Source organism: Lutjanus erythropterus, chromosome 10 (genome assembly GCF_056507025.1).
Source record: "Lutjanus erythropterus isolate fLutEry1 chromosome 10, fLutEry1.hap2, whole genome shotgun sequence".
Classification (NCBI taxonomy): domain Eukaryota; kingdom Metazoa; phylum Chordata; class Actinopteri; order Lutjaniformes; family Lutjanidae; genus Lutjanus; species Lutjanus erythropterus.
Window position 1 is genome coordinate 21459679 of NC_139326.1, and position 18271 is coordinate 21477949.

Genomic DNA, 18271 nt, shown 5'->3' on the forward strand with positions numbered 1-18271 from the left:
ACTACTGTAGAAACATGGTGGACTTCACAAAAGTGGACTGTCACCGTCTGTACATACAAACAGCTCATAACGAAAGCGCATTTCTTATTTTCAGCCGATTATGTTAATAAAAACATGCTTATGAATATTATGTTCCATTTCTGCCATATTCTGCCAATAAGTTCTTCAAACTGCCATGATTTATGGGTGACATGCAAACAAAGACTCAAACAGAGAACAGAGCAAAGTAATTACTGAGTTATTAACGTGCTGTAGGCTAAAAGACATAAAGACAAGCATTTATGTGGTGATGCATTCATCCATTCAACGTCTCATCCACCTCCATGCATCCATGCCTCCATCCGTACAGGGGGACTGTATATGACTCTATAGGCTTTTCCCGAGGGAGAGCACTGGATTAAAGCCAAAAGGGGGCGTTTGCATCATGCAGCCGGAGGGGCGGGACCAGAGGTGGGTGTGTGTCTCTCAGCTGATGCGCGTATCAACCGACCGACTCCATCATCAGCATCCGACGCTGACAGCGGTCGAAGACAGCATCCGTGATATTACCGAGCCGCGGTAAGATCGCAGGATAATTCAGAGCCGGGCCCGGAGAGCAGGACTGACGCTGCTGTCTGCTGACAATATTGTTTATTGAGGCTGCCATCTTACAAACCGCCCAGCTGCAGAATTGTGAGGAGCCTTTGATGATGGACCGCCAGGATGCTACAATCGGTAAATCAAAGCTACTGTCGTCAATGTCACTGACGCTGCGTGTGTGTGTGCGCGTTAATTCAGATGTATTTTGTGTGCTCGGCGAGGGTCGTGCGCTTGTTTCTTGTCACGGGGCCTAGCGAGTAATTGTTTGGGAGCGCAGTCGATTCAGGGCTTGATGCGGATGCTGCTAAAGCCGCCCTTGCCGCCCAGGGATGCAGAGAAAAAGGCAGAGAGAGGGGGGAGTCGTGAGGGGAGGGGAATGAGGCAGAGCAGCACATAGATAGGCAGCAGTGTATTTTACTACTACTACTATTCACCCAAGTGGAAGTAAACCTCTAGTAAATGGGCTGAGGAGGGGAGGTGGGAGGTGCAGTGGCATGACTGCATCTGCATCTATCTATCTATCTATCTATCTATCTATCTATCTATCTATCTATTCTCTGATTTTGGTGATGTAAATGTTCATATGTGAGCAAGCTCTAGTTCATAATAGCCTATATACAAACACAGTCTTCTAAATACATAGGTATATATGTGTACACTCCACAGAGTTGCCTGTTTATTAGGTACACCTATCTAAAAATAATGCGGTCTAATAACAGTCCTGCAACAAATCCTACTCTTATGAAGGTTATATGTTCTGTTTTAGTTGTTAACTCAATTTTATGGTCATTTTGAAGGCTGCCGTTTGTGTTTATGTTGACTGTTATTACACTGAGAGGTGTTTCTCTCGCTGTGTTTGGACATCTTGTGAATGGCTAACAGGAAAAGAAGGGAAACAGTTGTAGCTGACGTGCAACAAAAGTCCCACGCCAGACTCAAATGGGGATGGGGTAGTTGTAGCCGATTGTCAGCATCCTGAACCTCTAGACAGCTAAGACACTTACTGAGAGATGTTCCTAATATTTTGTCTAATCTAGCTGATATAAATAGGACATTTTGACAAAATACTAGGGGTGTAAAAAATATTGATACACTCGAGTATTGTGACGTTATCTTGAGTGATAGTGTATAAGTTCTCAAAAGCTCTATATAGATTTTTAATTAATGGTTTACATGTAAAGACTTGTGGCAGTGTAGCAAACAATCTTCAGCCATTCAACTCTTCTCTTCTAACATGTAAACTGAGACAGGAAGAAGTAACCACCTATCTTATCTTTGTTCAGATGGCACAGAAAGAAGTGTTATAGTATTGGATGTTACAGGGACTGTGAAATACAAATACAGATCCCACTGTTCTGATTGCATAAAAAGTAAACTTCTGTACTCAAATATATATGCATATGGTGGTGTTCTTGGACATTTTGTCAATGGCTAGCAGGAGATAATGGAAAAGAGTTGTAGATGACGTGCAACAAAGGCCGGTGGAGGCCTATGCCAGACTCAGATGGGGATGTTGTTGTTATATGGTAAGCATCCTAAACCTCTAGACCAACAGGACGCTCACTGAGAGAAGTTTGTAATATTTAGTCTACTGTTGCAGATATAAATGGGGCACTTGACAAAATACCAGAAACACCTCTCAGTATAATGCAATACAGTTCAACTACAAACTACAAACTACAGCCTCTGAATATACACTTACAGTTTATCAGGTACAGCAAACTAAAAATATTTCAGTCTGCAACAGATCTGCATTTAAGCATCAAGAAATGGTTCTGAACTGGTACTGGTTGCTGTCTGGTCAGTACCAAAATATCATAAAGCTCCTGGATGACATCACTATTGGTATTCATGTAGCATTACATAAACAACTGGCAGGGCAAAACATTCAAAAGTGTTACCACACTTTGCTAAATTTGGTAAAATAAATAAATAAATAAATAAATACAGCTAAATTTAATGACTCAGGAAATAATTTAACTTATTTCTGCCAGAAGGTAATAATATAATAGCTGCTGAATCTTCTCTTGTCATCTTTATTTTTTCCTCTAAATTATGGCAAGTAGTATCAAGAAGCTTATTGATAAGTATTGTACCAATAAGCAGTATCAATATGGATATCAGTATAAATAAAATCCCAATGATTTCCCTCCCTACTTGCAATAAATCCTTTGTTAAAACTGTTTACTGAGATGTTGACTCAAATTTATGGATATGTTAGAGGCTGTAGTTTGTGGTGCTGTTGAACTATTATCCTGAGAGGTATTTATAATATTTTGTTCACCTTATTGATATCAATATGGGTAGCAGAGATATAACATACACCCCTCTGCATACCCACACTTACATCCCCTCTAAGAGCCCCACAAACCAACAAGTACACCTGAACTATCAGTTAACTTGTGATGATGAAGACTGCACCGTTTATATTAACTCAGAGTATGGTAAATAGTAAAGTCATCATTTCATAAAATGCAAGATCTGTTAGAAAGTTTTTACTCTGTTATTGTTTTGTGGGGTTTTTGTTTGTTTGTTTGTTTGTTTTTTTGCCTGATCGGTAATTAGAGTTGTTGCAATAATGACAAAAACTTGACAACACTGGGTCAAAACACCCCACTGGATAAGGTTAACCCAGTATTATTTTTATTCTTAGTTGGTGTTATTTTGTTCCAAGTTGTCATTTTTTAACCCAGCGTTTCTAGAATGTCAGAAAAGCCTCCAAAACAGCCTAAAATTGTGGATTGGTTTTGGCAGCACTATGCACCAATCTGATATCACGTAATTTATTAGCCCCAGATCAGGGCCGTGCTACTTTCCAAATGTTTTGAACCTGAGCCAGGCCATAAAACAGTCACAGCAATCTTAGACACACACTGGTACCAAGTGTGTACTTGATATGGTCAAAGTTTGCATATCTGAATTGGTGTCAGGAAGGCAAAAATGCTAACAGAACATCTCTAGCTTTGCATGTAACACAATACAATTCAACAGCACCACAATCTTCAGCCGCCAAAGTGTTAAATTCAATCACTACTCTTTAAAACAGTTTTAACAAAAAATTCTAGCCTTCAAGGCCTGTTCAATTGCACTGCATTAATTTTAGCTCAGTGTACCTAATAAACCGGCAACTGAGTGTATCCTGGATGGACACATATACCTATTTAAGGAATACCTGCACTATGCAGCGTCATGCAAACTAATGCAACTTTCTTTTGATTAGTGTACAATGCTGCGATGTTGATAATAAGTCCATGTTAGAGAGGTGGAGACAGAGCTCTGTAGTCATTTTTAGTCCATAGTTTGTAGAGTTTTTGTGTTGGATTGTACTGCACTTTAATGTAAAGTGTTCCAGTTATTTTGTAAAGCAGTCCAATACATCACCAATGACTACAGAGCAAAAAGGTGCCATGACCCAAAAGTTACTTAGTGCTGTGCTCTGTTCACAGTCCTGGAGACCTTCTTAACAGGTCTCCAAACATACTGAACTTTTAAGTTTGATACTTTGTGACCTTTCCTACTTTTATGAGTGTTGATAGTACTTTTTACACATCACTGAACCAAAATCCCAAATGCATCAACTTGGATTTCTGTTAATCACTGTTCAAGTAGTCCAACTGCAGTTTTGACCTCTCTGATAATTAATGTGAGCTAGTTGACCTTCACTTTCTTTGTCTTTGAATTACATTTTGGCAACCAAAATAAATCTAAATCTATATTTGTTAATGCATGGCCTTTATAAATGGAGCGTATTGCTGCCAAGCCAGAAAAAAACAAAACAAACAAAAAAAACCCGATCAGTATCATCGTATGACATGAAAAGTATATATTATAACAAGATGTTTTTCATGTCCCAACAATATATTTTCATATTATTACAATATCTACTAACAGCTTATCATGTTATAACAATAAACTTAAATATACTATTTAACATGCAAAGTTGTCATATCATGTCATAACATGGACTTTTATTGTCTTAATGTGGTGTTACAAAGCAAGGAACACAAATGATCATGGTATAACATGAAATATTTTATGTTATAATAAGATAAAGTATTATGTTGTCATAGCAAGAGAAGTTTTTTGGTAAAAGGCGCCATGTATGTCAGAATAACAAGAAAATATCTTGTTAGAATGTGAAAAACAACTTCTTGTGACAATTAACTTTTCATCTTGTTATGTGATACTGATCAGTTTCTTTTTCTGGCATGCAGCAATATACTGCCATACTTACACTAGACTTTGACATAAAAAGACATATGTTTAGCATTTGTGGCAATGCTTTACGGTTTATTCTTTGTCACCTTTATTCATTTTGCAATCTCAGTCTGTTGCAATGGGAAGGAGCACCTCTTACATAGTTTTCTACAGATCATTATTATTATAACTTGAACACATACACCAGTGGGGTCTGTGGAATGCTAAACAATGAGGAAGTAAAGCAGAATTCAGCATAACACAATGTGTTTGTATCTATAATGAATAAACAAAAACAACAAACAAATACCCTCCTCCAATCCAGAGATGTTAACGGACAAAAAAATCTCAACTTGCGCACACAAACGAAATAGTCAGAAATAACTGAGTATTTTTACTCTTTCCTACAAAGTGTATAGATAATAAACATAAACAGAAAGTAAGACTGTGATTTTATCATTAAACTGGAAGACAAGTTCTATTTTTACACTTAACCCTCACTACGCACAGTTGTCCAGACTTATCCATCTGACCCTTCTCATTTTTATCATGGTGGGAGGACCACGCTGCCCCTGTATGTGGGTTGGAATCTATTCTGCATTAACCATTATTGTATAACTAGCTATTATGCAATTACAATATTGTATAACTCCTTTCGTTTCTCTGTGTTCCTCTAGTGTGTGTGCCCCCACTACCTGCATTAGGTTGTGATGACCCACACTACTTCCAAATGTATCTGTGACCCTCCCCAATCCTGACTCCTAACCTCTAATCCCTGACCTTTGACCCCCACTATGGGCAGTGTTGGCAGTGGGGTGGCAGGAGAGCAGGAGTTTGCCATGAAGTCTGTGGGCACGAGGACCACCCTGCCCCGGGCCCCTCCTCTCTCTCGCCGTTGCCCTGCCGACCGCAGCTGCAGCGCAGAGCGGCTGCCCCGCCCCCCGGCGACTATATCTGACGGGACGGCGTCTAGCGATGAACGAGGGAGTGTTAGTATCGGGACTGGGACCTGTACCGGAACTGACCGGCCCACCGAAACAGCATCCTCCACCAACACTGAATGTACCATGACGGCCCCGTCCAACAACAACCAGTTGGAGTGCAGCGGCAATGGAGCAGGCAGGCGGGAGAGGGAGTGGGAGAGGGAGAGGGAGAGGGAGAGACAGCGGGAGAGGGGGAGAGACAGGGACCGGGACCGAGACTGGGACCGGGAGAGGTTAGAGAGGGAACGAGAGCGGGAGAGGAACCGGGAGAGGGAACGGGAACGAGTAGAGAGGGAAAGGCTGGAGCGTGAGAGAGAGCGAGAGAGAGAAAGAGCCAGAGAGAGAGAAAGAGAGAGGATTGAAAGGGAGAAGATAGAGAGGGAAAGGGAACGAGAGAGGGAACGGGAGAGGGAGAGGGAACGAGAGAGGCTGGAGAACGAGAGGCTGGAAAGGGAGCGGGAGAGGGAGATGCAGGCTGCAGGTCTGGATGTTTGTGGGAACATTGTGGGACGAGGAGCAAACGAGAAGAACGGCGTTGGCATGAACCAGCACCACCACAGAGAGATGACAGCCGTCAGAACTGACAGCGAGAACAACCCGGGCGGCCATAACCCTCCAAACCACAACCCACCCAAGATCCTACCAGTGTCGGGGAAACTGGAGCAGGTACTTCAAGACTGAGGACAGTGGTTCTCAACCTGGGGGTCACCTCCCTCAAAGGGGTTTGTAAAGTGAATCTAGGTGTCACAGGATGATTACCGTAGCAGGAAGTGGTGAAAAACAAAGTTCTGCCACACAAAATTATGTTTACTTTTTGGACTTTTATCTAATCTTTTTTTTTTTTTTTTTTATCTTTTTTCTTAAAAAAATAAGTTTAATTTTTCCCATGGATGGATTACTGAATGGGACTTTTGGGCACAGAGAGACATGAAATGATCACAAAAAGACATAAAACCACAGGGAGACACGAAACGACCTCAAACAGACACAAACAACAGAAAGACATCTACAGAGAGACAATTAACTACAAAGACACAAAACAACCACAAAGGGACACAGAATAATGACAGAGAGACACAAATTGACCACAATAAGATGCAAAACTACAGAAGGACACATAACAAACTACAAAAAGATACTAAATGACAACAAAAAGGTGCAAAACAATTACAGAGATATTTAAAGCAACAGCAAAAATGTGTCTTTCTTCTATGTATTAAATGTGGTGGGGACTTTTACATATCAGTGCCCAAGAGCCTATTGTTTCAAAATCCGTGCATGATTTTACCTCTTTAGGGCTCTAAAAACTTGTGAAATGCAATAAGAGAAGGGAAAAGCTTTCTTTAGCTGACTTACTCACAGCTCATAGATATGCAGCCTGTAACAGGGGGGCACAAGCCAGTTTTGGACACCACTAAAAACTCACATGGACATTGAAAAAGTTATTGGTTGCTGTAATCGTTGTCTCCTCTCCATACTGGCCGGGATTCCTTCCTCAAATGTGAATGATGAAGGACAAAATTCACAGTTATCTCATGCAAAACGGCCTTTGAAAGTTCAGCCAATGCTAATGTGAGGTTTCGAGACAAATCAAATAGGCACCTTCCTAAGTCTCTTCCGAATAAAGTTTTCTCCTGTCCCTGTACTGCAGTTCAACAAGGAAACCGTGTCCAAACAAAAAAAAAGAGACATTCATACTCTAAAGACAACAACTGTGCAAAATGCTTTCTAAAGTTGACCTGATGCTGATTATGTTGGTATCTTCCAAAATCAAAGTTGTTTGAGTAAATTCCATCCTTACCCTGAACAGCTTTGGTAGAGGGCTGGAAACACAAAGAGGGAAATTTTACTAAAAAAGACTCTAACATTGGAAAATACACACTTTGTTTAGCTACCTGTTCACAGAACTCATCATTTCCATGCTTGTCTGTGTAAGTAGCCGTGCAATGCATGATAGCACCACAGTCCATTTAGAGAGAGGGGGCATCCTGTGCGGCTCGCCACCTCTGAAAAACCTCCCGAAAATCTTTTAAACTAACCGTTGCTGATCTAAAATGAAGATGATGAATGAAGAGGCAGGTTCAGCAATTCCTAAAATATTTTTAGAAACACATTTCGGTGAACTATTTTCATAATCAAAGACACAAGTCATCGTATTAGTCTTGTTTTAGATCCAAAAGCATAGTTCATCCTGTCAGTTGTAGCCAGAAGTGTTTGCACGGTGATGCTGGGCAGCAGTGTGACCCCTCGCATCCAAAAATGCCTCTGTGTACTCGTACCATAAGACTGCTACTGATGCCACCTATTAGCTTTGGTTGAAGTTAAGAATGAACTTTTGTCCTTAATCAGTTTCACTGGAGTCACATTAGAAATGGATTGCCTCACAGCCAGTATGGATAGGAGGAAGGATTATGGACACCAGTAACACTTCATGGACTCATGAGTATTGTATTAAGATAGACTTGGAAAACTCTTAAACCCACCCTTTGAGATCATTCATGCTATCTATAATATAGCTGTTTGCAAGGTTTAAAGTCCCTCAGAAATAAACCAAATGCATCTCAAGCTGTTAAAAATATATCAAAATATGTGCACTGCATGTCACATGTTGCCTTATTTTGTTTAACACATTGCAATGGTGAATTATGTCATTTGAAACTTTTGTCTGTGAGCTGCATTGATGTATCTGTTATCTGTCTTACTTTTATTTTTCCTTTCCTCCTCCGTCTCTTTCGTAGGCGATGCAGAACAACTCAGGCCTCGTCCGTCCCTCTGCCTTCAAGCCGGTGGTTCCCAAGAGCTTCCACTCCATGCAGAACCTGGTGGGCCAGGCAGGAGGGGCTGGGAGCGAGGGCAAGACTGAGGCAAGGAGTGAAGGGTTCAGTGAGAGCAGAGGAGGCAGGAGAGGCAGGGACGGAGCGGGAGGAGAAGCAGGAGAGGTCCCAGAGGCCCTGCTCCTGGACCAGGACAGCCCAGTGAGGGTCAGCAGAAGTGAGGGCGGGGGAAATGGGAATGAAGTGGTTCAGGGAGGGATGTCTGACTCAGGGAGAAACTCCCTGACCAGCCTGCCCACCTATACAGGCTCGGGGTCTGGTTGTGGGCCCCCAGCGGTCCTGGGGCCTCTCAGTGCTTCCACCAGCCACATCAACAGGTTGGGCATGGTTGGGGCAGCTGCAGGCCTGGACAAGCTGGAGAAGCCTGGCTACCAGGTGAGGCCATTGTCTGCACTCATGTCGTTTGTCACTTAATGCACTTTGCTCTTATCATCTTTAATGTGTTGTGATGTGGTTCTCTCCTCTAGAACGGGCTCAGCGCCTCAGACAGTGGCCGGTCCTCCTCCGGAAAAAGCTCCTCGTCCTATCAGAGGCTGAGCCACCTGAGTGACGCCCCAGCACCTCTACGGCCCTCCCCCTCCTCTGACGACATCATCCAGGACCTCGAGGATCGCTTGTGGGAGAAAGAGCAAGAGGTCAGAGGCCACTCAGAAATGTCTGATTTGCAGTTGTTTTTCATTCCTAAAAAGAAGGAGCTCTTAAAGGACCAGTTCACACAAATTACAGCCATTTACCTGTCAGGAGTGGGTAATATTAAGGTGATTGTTGTTGTTAAAAAGGTTTTTAGGGACTTTTCATTTTCCCACTTTTTAAACTACTGGTCTAAACTAAACTAGTCAGCTCTAAATGCAAAGATTGAGTGTCAGAGGGAGAGCATGCAAGGAGCACCTACAAGTTGTTACAGTTGATGCCTGGGAAAAAAAGTAAGCACCTTCTACTTTTTGACCACAATGCAGTAATGATGGAGCAAAACCCAGAGTCAGCTTCCGGTGACAATCCCCTGGTCACATCTAAACACACTTTTTATATCAAAATGTACAAAAGACAGTTAGATGATGAAGTCCAGGCTGTGCCTCCCAAAAAACACAGAGATCTCCACTTACAAAATCTTATATTCTAACCTCCGCAAGGACATTTAAGTAAGATGCACAAACTGTAGGTGATAATGTAGTAAACAAAAGTAAATAGCAAAGTAATAAGAAAATAATAAAATACAGGCGGAGGGCAGAGTCTCTGCAGATACAGACACCATCACAAACTTCTAGTGGGTCACAAGTCATGATTGAGAGGTATTATTTTAAAATTAGTCTATATATTGTTTTTAGGAAACTGCTGCTTATTATGCTTTTAACAGCAACTGAACCACTTTAACCACTGAACAGCAACAATGCATTTCACTAATGTTTATGCGACAGATAAAGCTTGAATGTTAACTTGAATTTGAACTGAATTTATAAAAAAAAAAAGTAGAAAATGCCTGGAGTATGTAGTGTTAAGTAGAAAATACCTTATTCTTTGAACAGTAATTGTTATGACTGGCACTCCAACAATTTCTCTTTTCAAAAACAGTCAACCAACACAAACTATGTCTATAGCTTGATACCACCAGGTATTAAGTAAGAATTATTATTTGTACAAGTCTGTGTTGATGAGGGGAAAAAGCAGTGTTATAGTATGACACAAAACTTTTCAGAGCCCCATTAAAAGAACATTTGTACAACATATTTGCTTTCAATATCTGAGAAATAAATGCTTGCAAATTTTAGATTTATGGCCTCTGTACCTTGAGCATTTTTTTCTGCACAGATCCCATATTTAGATCCTTGTTGTTAGTTGTATTTCTTCTGCTTTGACTATTTAAGTGGCTGCTTTGTGTCCTCTTGTCTACCAGGTGCAGCATATGCGCAGGAACCTGGACCAAAGTGAGGCAGCGATCATTCAGGTGTTTGAGGAAAAGCAGCGTGTCTGGGAGCGACAGATGGACGAGCTAAGACAGAACTACGCCTCGCGCCTGCAGCAGGTGACCTCACTACATATTTTGATCAAGCATATTTTGATTGACGTCCTCAGGATGTCGCTGCACTTCATTTTTCTTTACTCACATCTTGAATCCAAAAGCAACGTGTGTTAAATTTTGGATGAAGTGCAGAATGAAACGTGGTCAAGATCTGATACCATGATGCAATTTTTTGGGGGTACATACACAACAGGTGTTTGATTTTTATTCTTACAATCCAGTTTTAAAGTCTAAGAAATTGTCAGTTAACTCTGAGTTCTCTGAGTAACATATGATCCAAACAACAAGTCCAATTAAAAAGCCTTGTCTTATTTCGATATTTAATATTTAAAGGAGCAACATGTGATATGTAACAACGATCTTAGTGTTCAAAAATCAATACTGCAGCTCAAATAGCAAGTTGGGGGCTTAGACTGTATATTAAATAGGTTGAATCCCTATTTGATATACAATTTTTAGTTGAAGTTAGTTGTTCAGATTGCAGGGACACTCAACAGTAACATATTGCTCAAATTATCTGTCATACACATCTGCTTCTTCTAAAAGATTATTGGTGCTTTCTTATGACTCATAGACAGACATTTGGTGAACATTCAGCATTAATTTAAACTCTAATAAACATGGAACAAAAACAGAAGTTGCAGGCCAGAGTGGAAATTTCAAAGGAGAAAATGTTGGCTGTAGCATTGTTGTTGAAGAAGCCAGTATTTCTACTTAGCATATTTTCTAAATCTCTTGAGATTAAGATACTAAGGTTGTCCACATTTAAAACATTACAATACTAACATTTGAAACTATAACAAAGAACTGAAGCTATCAAAATATCTCAGTGCTTTTTCAAGATCTCTGTTCAGCTTAGTCTTTATTTTCGTGCCTGAAATTTCATTTCCAGTATAGCAAAACAGACAGACAGTGTACACTCTGTTAATTTCAAAAGAACAAAATTATCTTTTTTTTATGCTTTTAGTTTAAAATTCTGGTATTGTGACAACCTACAGGATACAAACTAGATTTTTTTCACAATTTTACAACAATCGTTTTGTGTTACGACACAAAACGTAAGTTGTAGTTCCCTTTTTGCTACTTAGAAAACTTACAAAAACATATGGACGGAGTAGATTTGTTGGATGAATAATGAGTCATAGAAAAACACATAGATCTGCCAAAACTTACTCTGTATTTGTACATGTTGTGTGCAGGTTACCCGTCGCGCTCAGCGCTCCCAGACTGCCCTGCAGGCCCAAATCAGCCGCCTGTCCCAGGACAAGAGGAGGCTCCAGGAGGAGATGGCGGCACTGTTGGCCCAGAGAGAAGAGCTGGAGAGAAAGTGTCTGGATTACAGGAAGGAGCAGGCTGACATCTTGCCTCGTCTGGAGGAGACCAAGTGGGAGGTGAGATATGAGTATATGAGTTGGTGCGCTTGACTAGTTCAGTAAAATGTTATCAGGGTTGCATCATGGTAGACTGAGCAGTGGAGCGCTGAGTGTAAGGGTGTGTGTGAAGCTGCCTATGTCTGTAAGTATGTGTGTACAAGCACTTGTATGCGATGGGATAGGGAATATCGTCAGGAGAGTACTTAAAGGGACAGTTCACCACAAAATCAAAAATACATATTTTTCTTTACCTGTAGTGCTATTTATCCTTGTGTCCTAGTTTGTTCTGGTGTGAGTTGTTGAGCTTTGGAGATATTAGCTGTACAGATGTCAGCCTTCCTTTGAATATTATAGGAGGAGATGGCACTCAACCTGTGGTGCTCAAAGTGCCAACAAAATACACATAAAAAACTCATAAGTGAAATCATAAATAAATCATAAATCAGGACCTGGTTATTCAAGATAATCCACAGACCTTATTGTGAGCAGTTTCATGTTGGACTACTTTTTCTCACTGCAGAAAGAAGGTAATTCCTAAATGAAACTCAGCTTTCATAGTCATTATAGTACACGCTGAGGAGTTTATTGCATGTACCATCAACAGTGACTGGATAGTCACATGAAAAGTGCAGAATTTTCCCTTAATACTAACCCTCTCACTCACTCTCCATGTGGCAGGTGTGTCAGAAGGCAGGAGAGATCTCATTGCTGAAGCAGCAGTTGAGGGAGAGTCAGGCTGAAGTGACGCAGCGAGCTGGAGAGATGGTGGCTCTGAGAGGCCAACTGAAGGAGCTGAACGCCCAGCTGAGGGAGCGGGAGGAGGCCATGCTGGGCCTGAAGGACTCCTACAGCACCAAAAGTCTGGAGCTGGAGAAGTGTGAGGGAGAGCTGAGGAGGACTCTGTCAGAGGTAAGCCCTCAATTATATCTGAATAGATGACTAACAGATATATGAGAGTAGATGACTAACACTGAGGATTACAATTAACAGAAAAACAATTGCAGGAGACAGTCCATTAAAACTGTTTCCAAACGCAATAAAAATCTTTTAGTCAGGTCCTTCATCATTCATTTCTGATGAAGTGGCTTCATGTTATCTCACAATTCAGTATACAGAGCCAGGATTGAGTAGTAATGGATTACATGTAATCGATATTACATAATCAGATGATAAAATAAGTAACTCCTGTATTATCAGTCCAGATTAACATTTAAAATAGGGGTAACTCAGATACAGTTACATTGTCAAGGATTAGCTGATTGTATTTAACTTACTTACAACCTTTTGTCATGATAACAATTCTCCATTAACTCATGAAAACCACATCTGACATACGGGGTTTCTTAGACAAGAGCTCCACTTTGTGGCAGACTAATATGTCCATCACTCAAATGTGCTACACATTAGCATCTATGGCCACTACAATTTGTGCAAGTCAAAAATAAAGTTAAATTTCCCTCTCAGTTAATTTTAGCTAGCTGACATTGCAGAAACTTGTGAGGGTTTATCTTAGGGGTAGGCTTATGGCCTTTTGCTTCAACCAGTTTCATCGCAGTATAAAATGTATGATGTTTAGGTGCAATATGATCAGTGTAATCCAAAAGGAACCCAGAAGCACTCAGATTTGATCACTTTTTTGTAATTCAATGGATTATGTTAGTTACACAAATTGCCATATTATTGTATTCAGAAACTGACTAAATTTCAAGGTAACCTCTAACCTCTAACCTTAATGATGGTAAATTGTGGGGAAGCATTTATAAGTGAACAAAAACCAGTGTAAGCCCAGCATTTGAAAATACGAGTTCCAGTATATTTGCTCATAGAATACAGAAAGCAAGAAAGTTTTTCCCCAATTTTAGGTGTGGGCATTGTCTAAAAACATGCCTTTTATCTGTAGAAAACTAAGATTCACCCAAGATTGATCAAGATATCATAGTAGGTAAATTTGTCATCATAAATATTTGTATCTTGTCCTTAATTTAATCATTAAGAGCATGGAGCAAGGATCATTAAAGGATTTTCAAATTTGATGCTTATCAGTGCCCCTCTTGATAATATGAAATTAAGAATAACATTTCAGCCCAATATATTGTCACAGTATCTGTTTGGAAAATCTGATCTATGTCATCAGTTTAGAATTGTATATTAGGAGTATACATGGACTAGACAAAGAAAACAAACAAACCCACTCTGGAAACTAACTGAAACTAAACAAACTGAAAACAAAAATTAAACAATAGAAAAAATGTGCTGTTGTGCACCTTATTGGCAGTCAAATTCTACATTTAAAATTAAATTCCTGTGATATATATTTTTCTTTCTGCAGGTGTCCATCCTCAGAGAGAAGTTGGGTGTGTTTGAGGCAGAGGTGCTCAGTTTAAAACGGGCTCTGAGTGAAGCAAGCAGAGGAGCAGAAGTCGTCATGAGCCCTAACTTAGCTGCTGCAGGCCTGTTGCCCCCCTGGGGAGTTGTACACTGCCCACGTAACCCCAGTGAGCCCTCAACCAGCTCCCTCACACCCACATCTGACACCTTGCTGAGCCTTCAGAGTGATGAGGCCAAAGCCCAAAGGCAGGAAGCCCAGAGGCAGGAGAGGCAGCAACGTGAAGAAGCTCAATGGCGAGATGCACAGCAGCGGCAAGATGCCCACATGCAGCAGGACATCCGAATGCGTCAGGATGCCCCAATCCGACCAGAGGCTCAACTCCGCCAGGAGGCCCAGCTTCGTCAGGAGGCTCATCACCGCCATGAAGCCCAAATCCGTCAAGAGGCCCAACTACGCCAAGAAGCACAGCTGCGACAAGAGGTGCAGCTCCGTCAGGAGGCCCAGCTGCGCCAGGAGGCCCAGCTCCGTCAGGAGGCCCAGATCTGCCACGAGGCCCAAATGCGTCAAGAGGCCCAGCTACGTCATGAGGCCCAACTCTGCCAGGAGGCGCAGCTGCGTCAGGAGGCCCACCAGCCACAGCGAGTCCAGGAGGGTCACTGGGACGAGGCAGGGGAGCTGCGCAGGCAGCTAGAGCAGTTGCAGGCCGCATTGCGCCTGGAGCGGCAGCAACGAGAACGCCAGGCCCTCAACTTTGACCAGGAGCGACACACCTGGCAGGATGAGAAGGAACGGGTTTTGAAATACCAGGCACAGCTACAGCTCAGCTATGTGGAGACGCTGCAGAAGAACCAAGCTCTGGAAAAACGTATGAGCCAGCTGGGAGCCAAACCAACCACAACATCCACCACTACCACCATTACCACAATCACCACCACCTCCCCCACCTCTTCCAACTCTCCACCCCCACCACCGGCCCTCTCACCTCTTTCTCCTCAGCCGCCACCTTCTATCTCTGGCCCCATTGCCCTCACCATCTCCCCACCATGTGAAGACCAGAAGGGCCCTCCTTCTCTCCACCAGCTGGCCCCTCCCTGGGCAGGACCCTCACGGCTGGAGAGGATTGAGTCCACTGAGATATAGAGACAGACAGCTCCACAGTACAACACACTCACAGTGACAAGGCCTCTCACACAACACCACTTCAGCATACAGGTGAACATGATTTCAGTCTACAATTGAATAAATCTGTGCAGTCTGACATACTTTTCAAAACAACCAAACAGCAACAAAGGCTGACTGCATATCCAACATTATCAGTAACAAAAAGATCATGTGAGCAGGAAGTTGAACTACATTAAGTTAGTTTTCAACCGCTCACTAGTTGCACACTACTATTACATCTTACATAATCAGTGTTCATGAAAAGTGTGCCACACTGATGGATGGCAGGAAAACAAAATGGTAAATGACAATGTTTAGATCACAGCACTAATACAGGGGTCATTTCATTCCCATTGCTAGAAAACAACCAAGACAATCAGGGATATTGTCAGAAATTATCAACCAGATTATTATGCGGTATTTATTCATTGTAAGTCTGTGTCACTGGTAATGTAAAAGTAGAATTTAGTGGTCAGAGTGTGTGATGTTAACTTGCATTTTTGGCCAGAGAGCGCCTTACTCCATTCTTTCCAGCATGTATAAGAGAATAACTGATGCTGGGATGAAAAGATGAAAAACAAAAAAAAATCAAGAGTGTGATTATCATTTTCAGTGCTTTAATTATAATATCAGCAAACCAGTTACACAGCATTATCGCTCATGGCTGGGACTATTTCATTTTAATCCCAGCAGATGTTGACATTAAAGTCACACAGACTGATTTTCAAGTCATTTCATGCACAGGGTCCAACATGCATGAGACATTCCAACACACCATGAAGACCAACAGAGTTTATATTTTCTACAAATTGAATTAAATAGATATGTTTAGCAGATAATCAACCCCAAACTGAATAATTTAAGTTTTAAGATGTGGGAGAACATGGTTCTCCTTCACTGCAGCTCGTCTGCAGTGACTAAAAACAAACACTAGAGGTCATTAGAGAGCTGTCACTCAAATTTCGTATCATTGAGCTGCAAGGAAAACGAATGTGAAAGGAAGCACACAATTTGAATTTAGATATTATGATAATTGTGTCATTCCCTTTGTGCATTTACAGCCAAGAAATCTGAGAAATCAGTCAGTATCCCCAAAGTTAAAACAAAATTTATAGAATGTATGATATACTAGAAAGAAATACTTATAATAGTTATAGATTGTAAATGTGTGTTTGAGTGCGCGAGTGTGTGTATGAGAGAAAGAGCGGCTGTGTGCATGTGTGTATACATATGAAAAGCTTCAGCTTATGAGATTGAGGATAGAGGGACTAGTGGCAATACAGCAAGTGAAGATATATTAAGAGAAAGGGGATTTTTTTTTGCGGGTGGGGGGCTTTAAGTACAGTAAGATGTACATCAAAGCTTGACACAAGGGCAGTGAGACCGAAAATTCATCCTGAGGGAGTCTGTATATCTTGGAAAACTCTACTTTCTTCTGTATAGACAAAGCAGGGGAGCAGGAAGCTTAAAAAATAATCAGAAAAGTGGAGAGCGTTCAGGCTAACTGCACTATGTAGTGTCCTACACACAAGTTATGATGTACAGTAGACTCAGATGTGAATATCATGGCTTTTATATGTGTTGTTTATGCCAGCATACAAAGATGTTGCTCAAGAATATTAACTTATCTCTAAGGTATTACATAGTATTATCATCTTTATTACTGTTATTATATTATGGTGAACTGACAGAGAAAATATGTGCCATTTGAGCTTTCCTTTATGTGTTTTTTTTAAACTGTGTAGATAGCCTCTCTTGGCCTACCATGATGGTGCAATCATAGCGACCCTGTCCAAAAATGATGTTCCTTTTGATGTAGGTGATAAATGTAGTTACAGTATTGCATTGTTTAGAAGAACAAAATGCTACCAATTTTATACATGTTTCAAATTTATTGTTTGCATTTATGTTATTAGTACTGTTCTGGCTTGATTAAAACCACCCCTTTGTTAAAATTCAGCAGAACTAATAAAGATATGTGAATAATTCAGCACTGTTTGTCACTGAGCAAATCATTTTTTGTCCTGTGGTCAAGATTTGAGGCTGACAATCAGCTTTGGGAGATTTTACCAGAGGACATACATACAATGGGACACACTGTATGTACATGTGAAATACATACAATGTAGCATAAATGCAATGACGTAAGATATAGAATATTCCCCTCTGAAATGTATGTAGTTCAAATTAGCATAAAATTGAAGTGTACCTCAAAATTGTGCACGTACTTGGAATAAATCTGCTTTTGCATTACATAAAATATGCACCCTGTGTAGAGGTGATGCAGTAGATGTTGTTTTATGGGGTCACAAACCAAAGAGCTTGATTTCTATCATACTGCTCTTAGAAGTTTTTATGTCATGTTGTCTGAAGGTCTTCGTCTGATGGAGTAAAATTAAGATATGGGTTGATAATGAAATTATTCCAGATGTTATATAATAGAGAGCAAAGAGTCCTAAAACCAGCTCGTCAGGGTTCTTGCCTAGGACCAGCATGCATCTTACTGAGGTGTCCTTGAAATGCATGAAATGATGAGATTTCATCTTGTAAACACGCAGCAACCTTGTTGACCTTCGTGTGGAGGAGGAGATACATCTTTGAAGGGAAACAAATGCATGTGTGAAATGTAATAATGGTCAAGTGAAACATATTAGTGAAATATAAAAGGCCTTCCTCAGGTAAATAATATATAACGTCAGTGAACAAGCAAGTAAATTAAGCCCGGTCTTGCTTCATTTACTTAACGCCTGTTGCAGCTCTTTCACGCTTCCGAATTCCGCAAACACGCATGTGAAAAA

The 18271-nt window shown here is 41.0% G+C and overlaps 1 protein-coding gene across 2 annotated transcripts; it reads left to right on the plus strand.

Moving 5' to 3' along the window:
* Positions 1-484: 484 nt before the first annotated feature.
* On the plus strand, positions 485-17463 carry lzts3b (leucine zipper, putative tumor suppressor family member 3b). 2 transcript variants are annotated; one of them, XM_084728664.1, is made up of 8 exons: positions 485-714; positions 5454-6425; positions 8498-8968; positions 9061-9228; positions 10485-10613; positions 11810-12001; positions 12662-12892; positions 14313-17463. In XM_084728664.1, exons 2-8 carry the CDS (start codon positions 5571-5573, stop codon positions 15450-15452), a joined length of 3186 nt encoding a protein of 1061 aa, XP_084584790.1. In that variant the 5' UTR covers positions 485-714; positions 5454-5570; the 3' UTR covers positions 15453-17463. The 2 variants fall into 2 exon arrangements, with proteins under 2 accessions (XP_084584790.1, XP_084584791.1); XM_084728665.1 differs by having other exon boundaries at positions 5579-6425.
* Positions 17464-18271: the final 808 nt, after the last annotated feature.

Coding starts and splice junctions, on each gene's coding strand:
- lzts3b (XM_084728664.1), top strand. CDS start 5,571: ATGGGCAGTGTTGGCAGTGGGGTGGCAGGAGAGCAGGAGTTTGCCATG. Junction 12,002..12,661: donor TGGAGGAGACCAAGTGGGAG/GTGAGATATGAG, acceptor TCCATGTGGCAG/GTGTGTCAGAAGGCAGGAGA. Junction 12,893..14,312: donor TGAGGAGGACTCTGTCAGAG/GTAAGCCCTCAA, acceptor TTCTTTCTGCAG/GTGTCCATCCTCAGAGAGAA.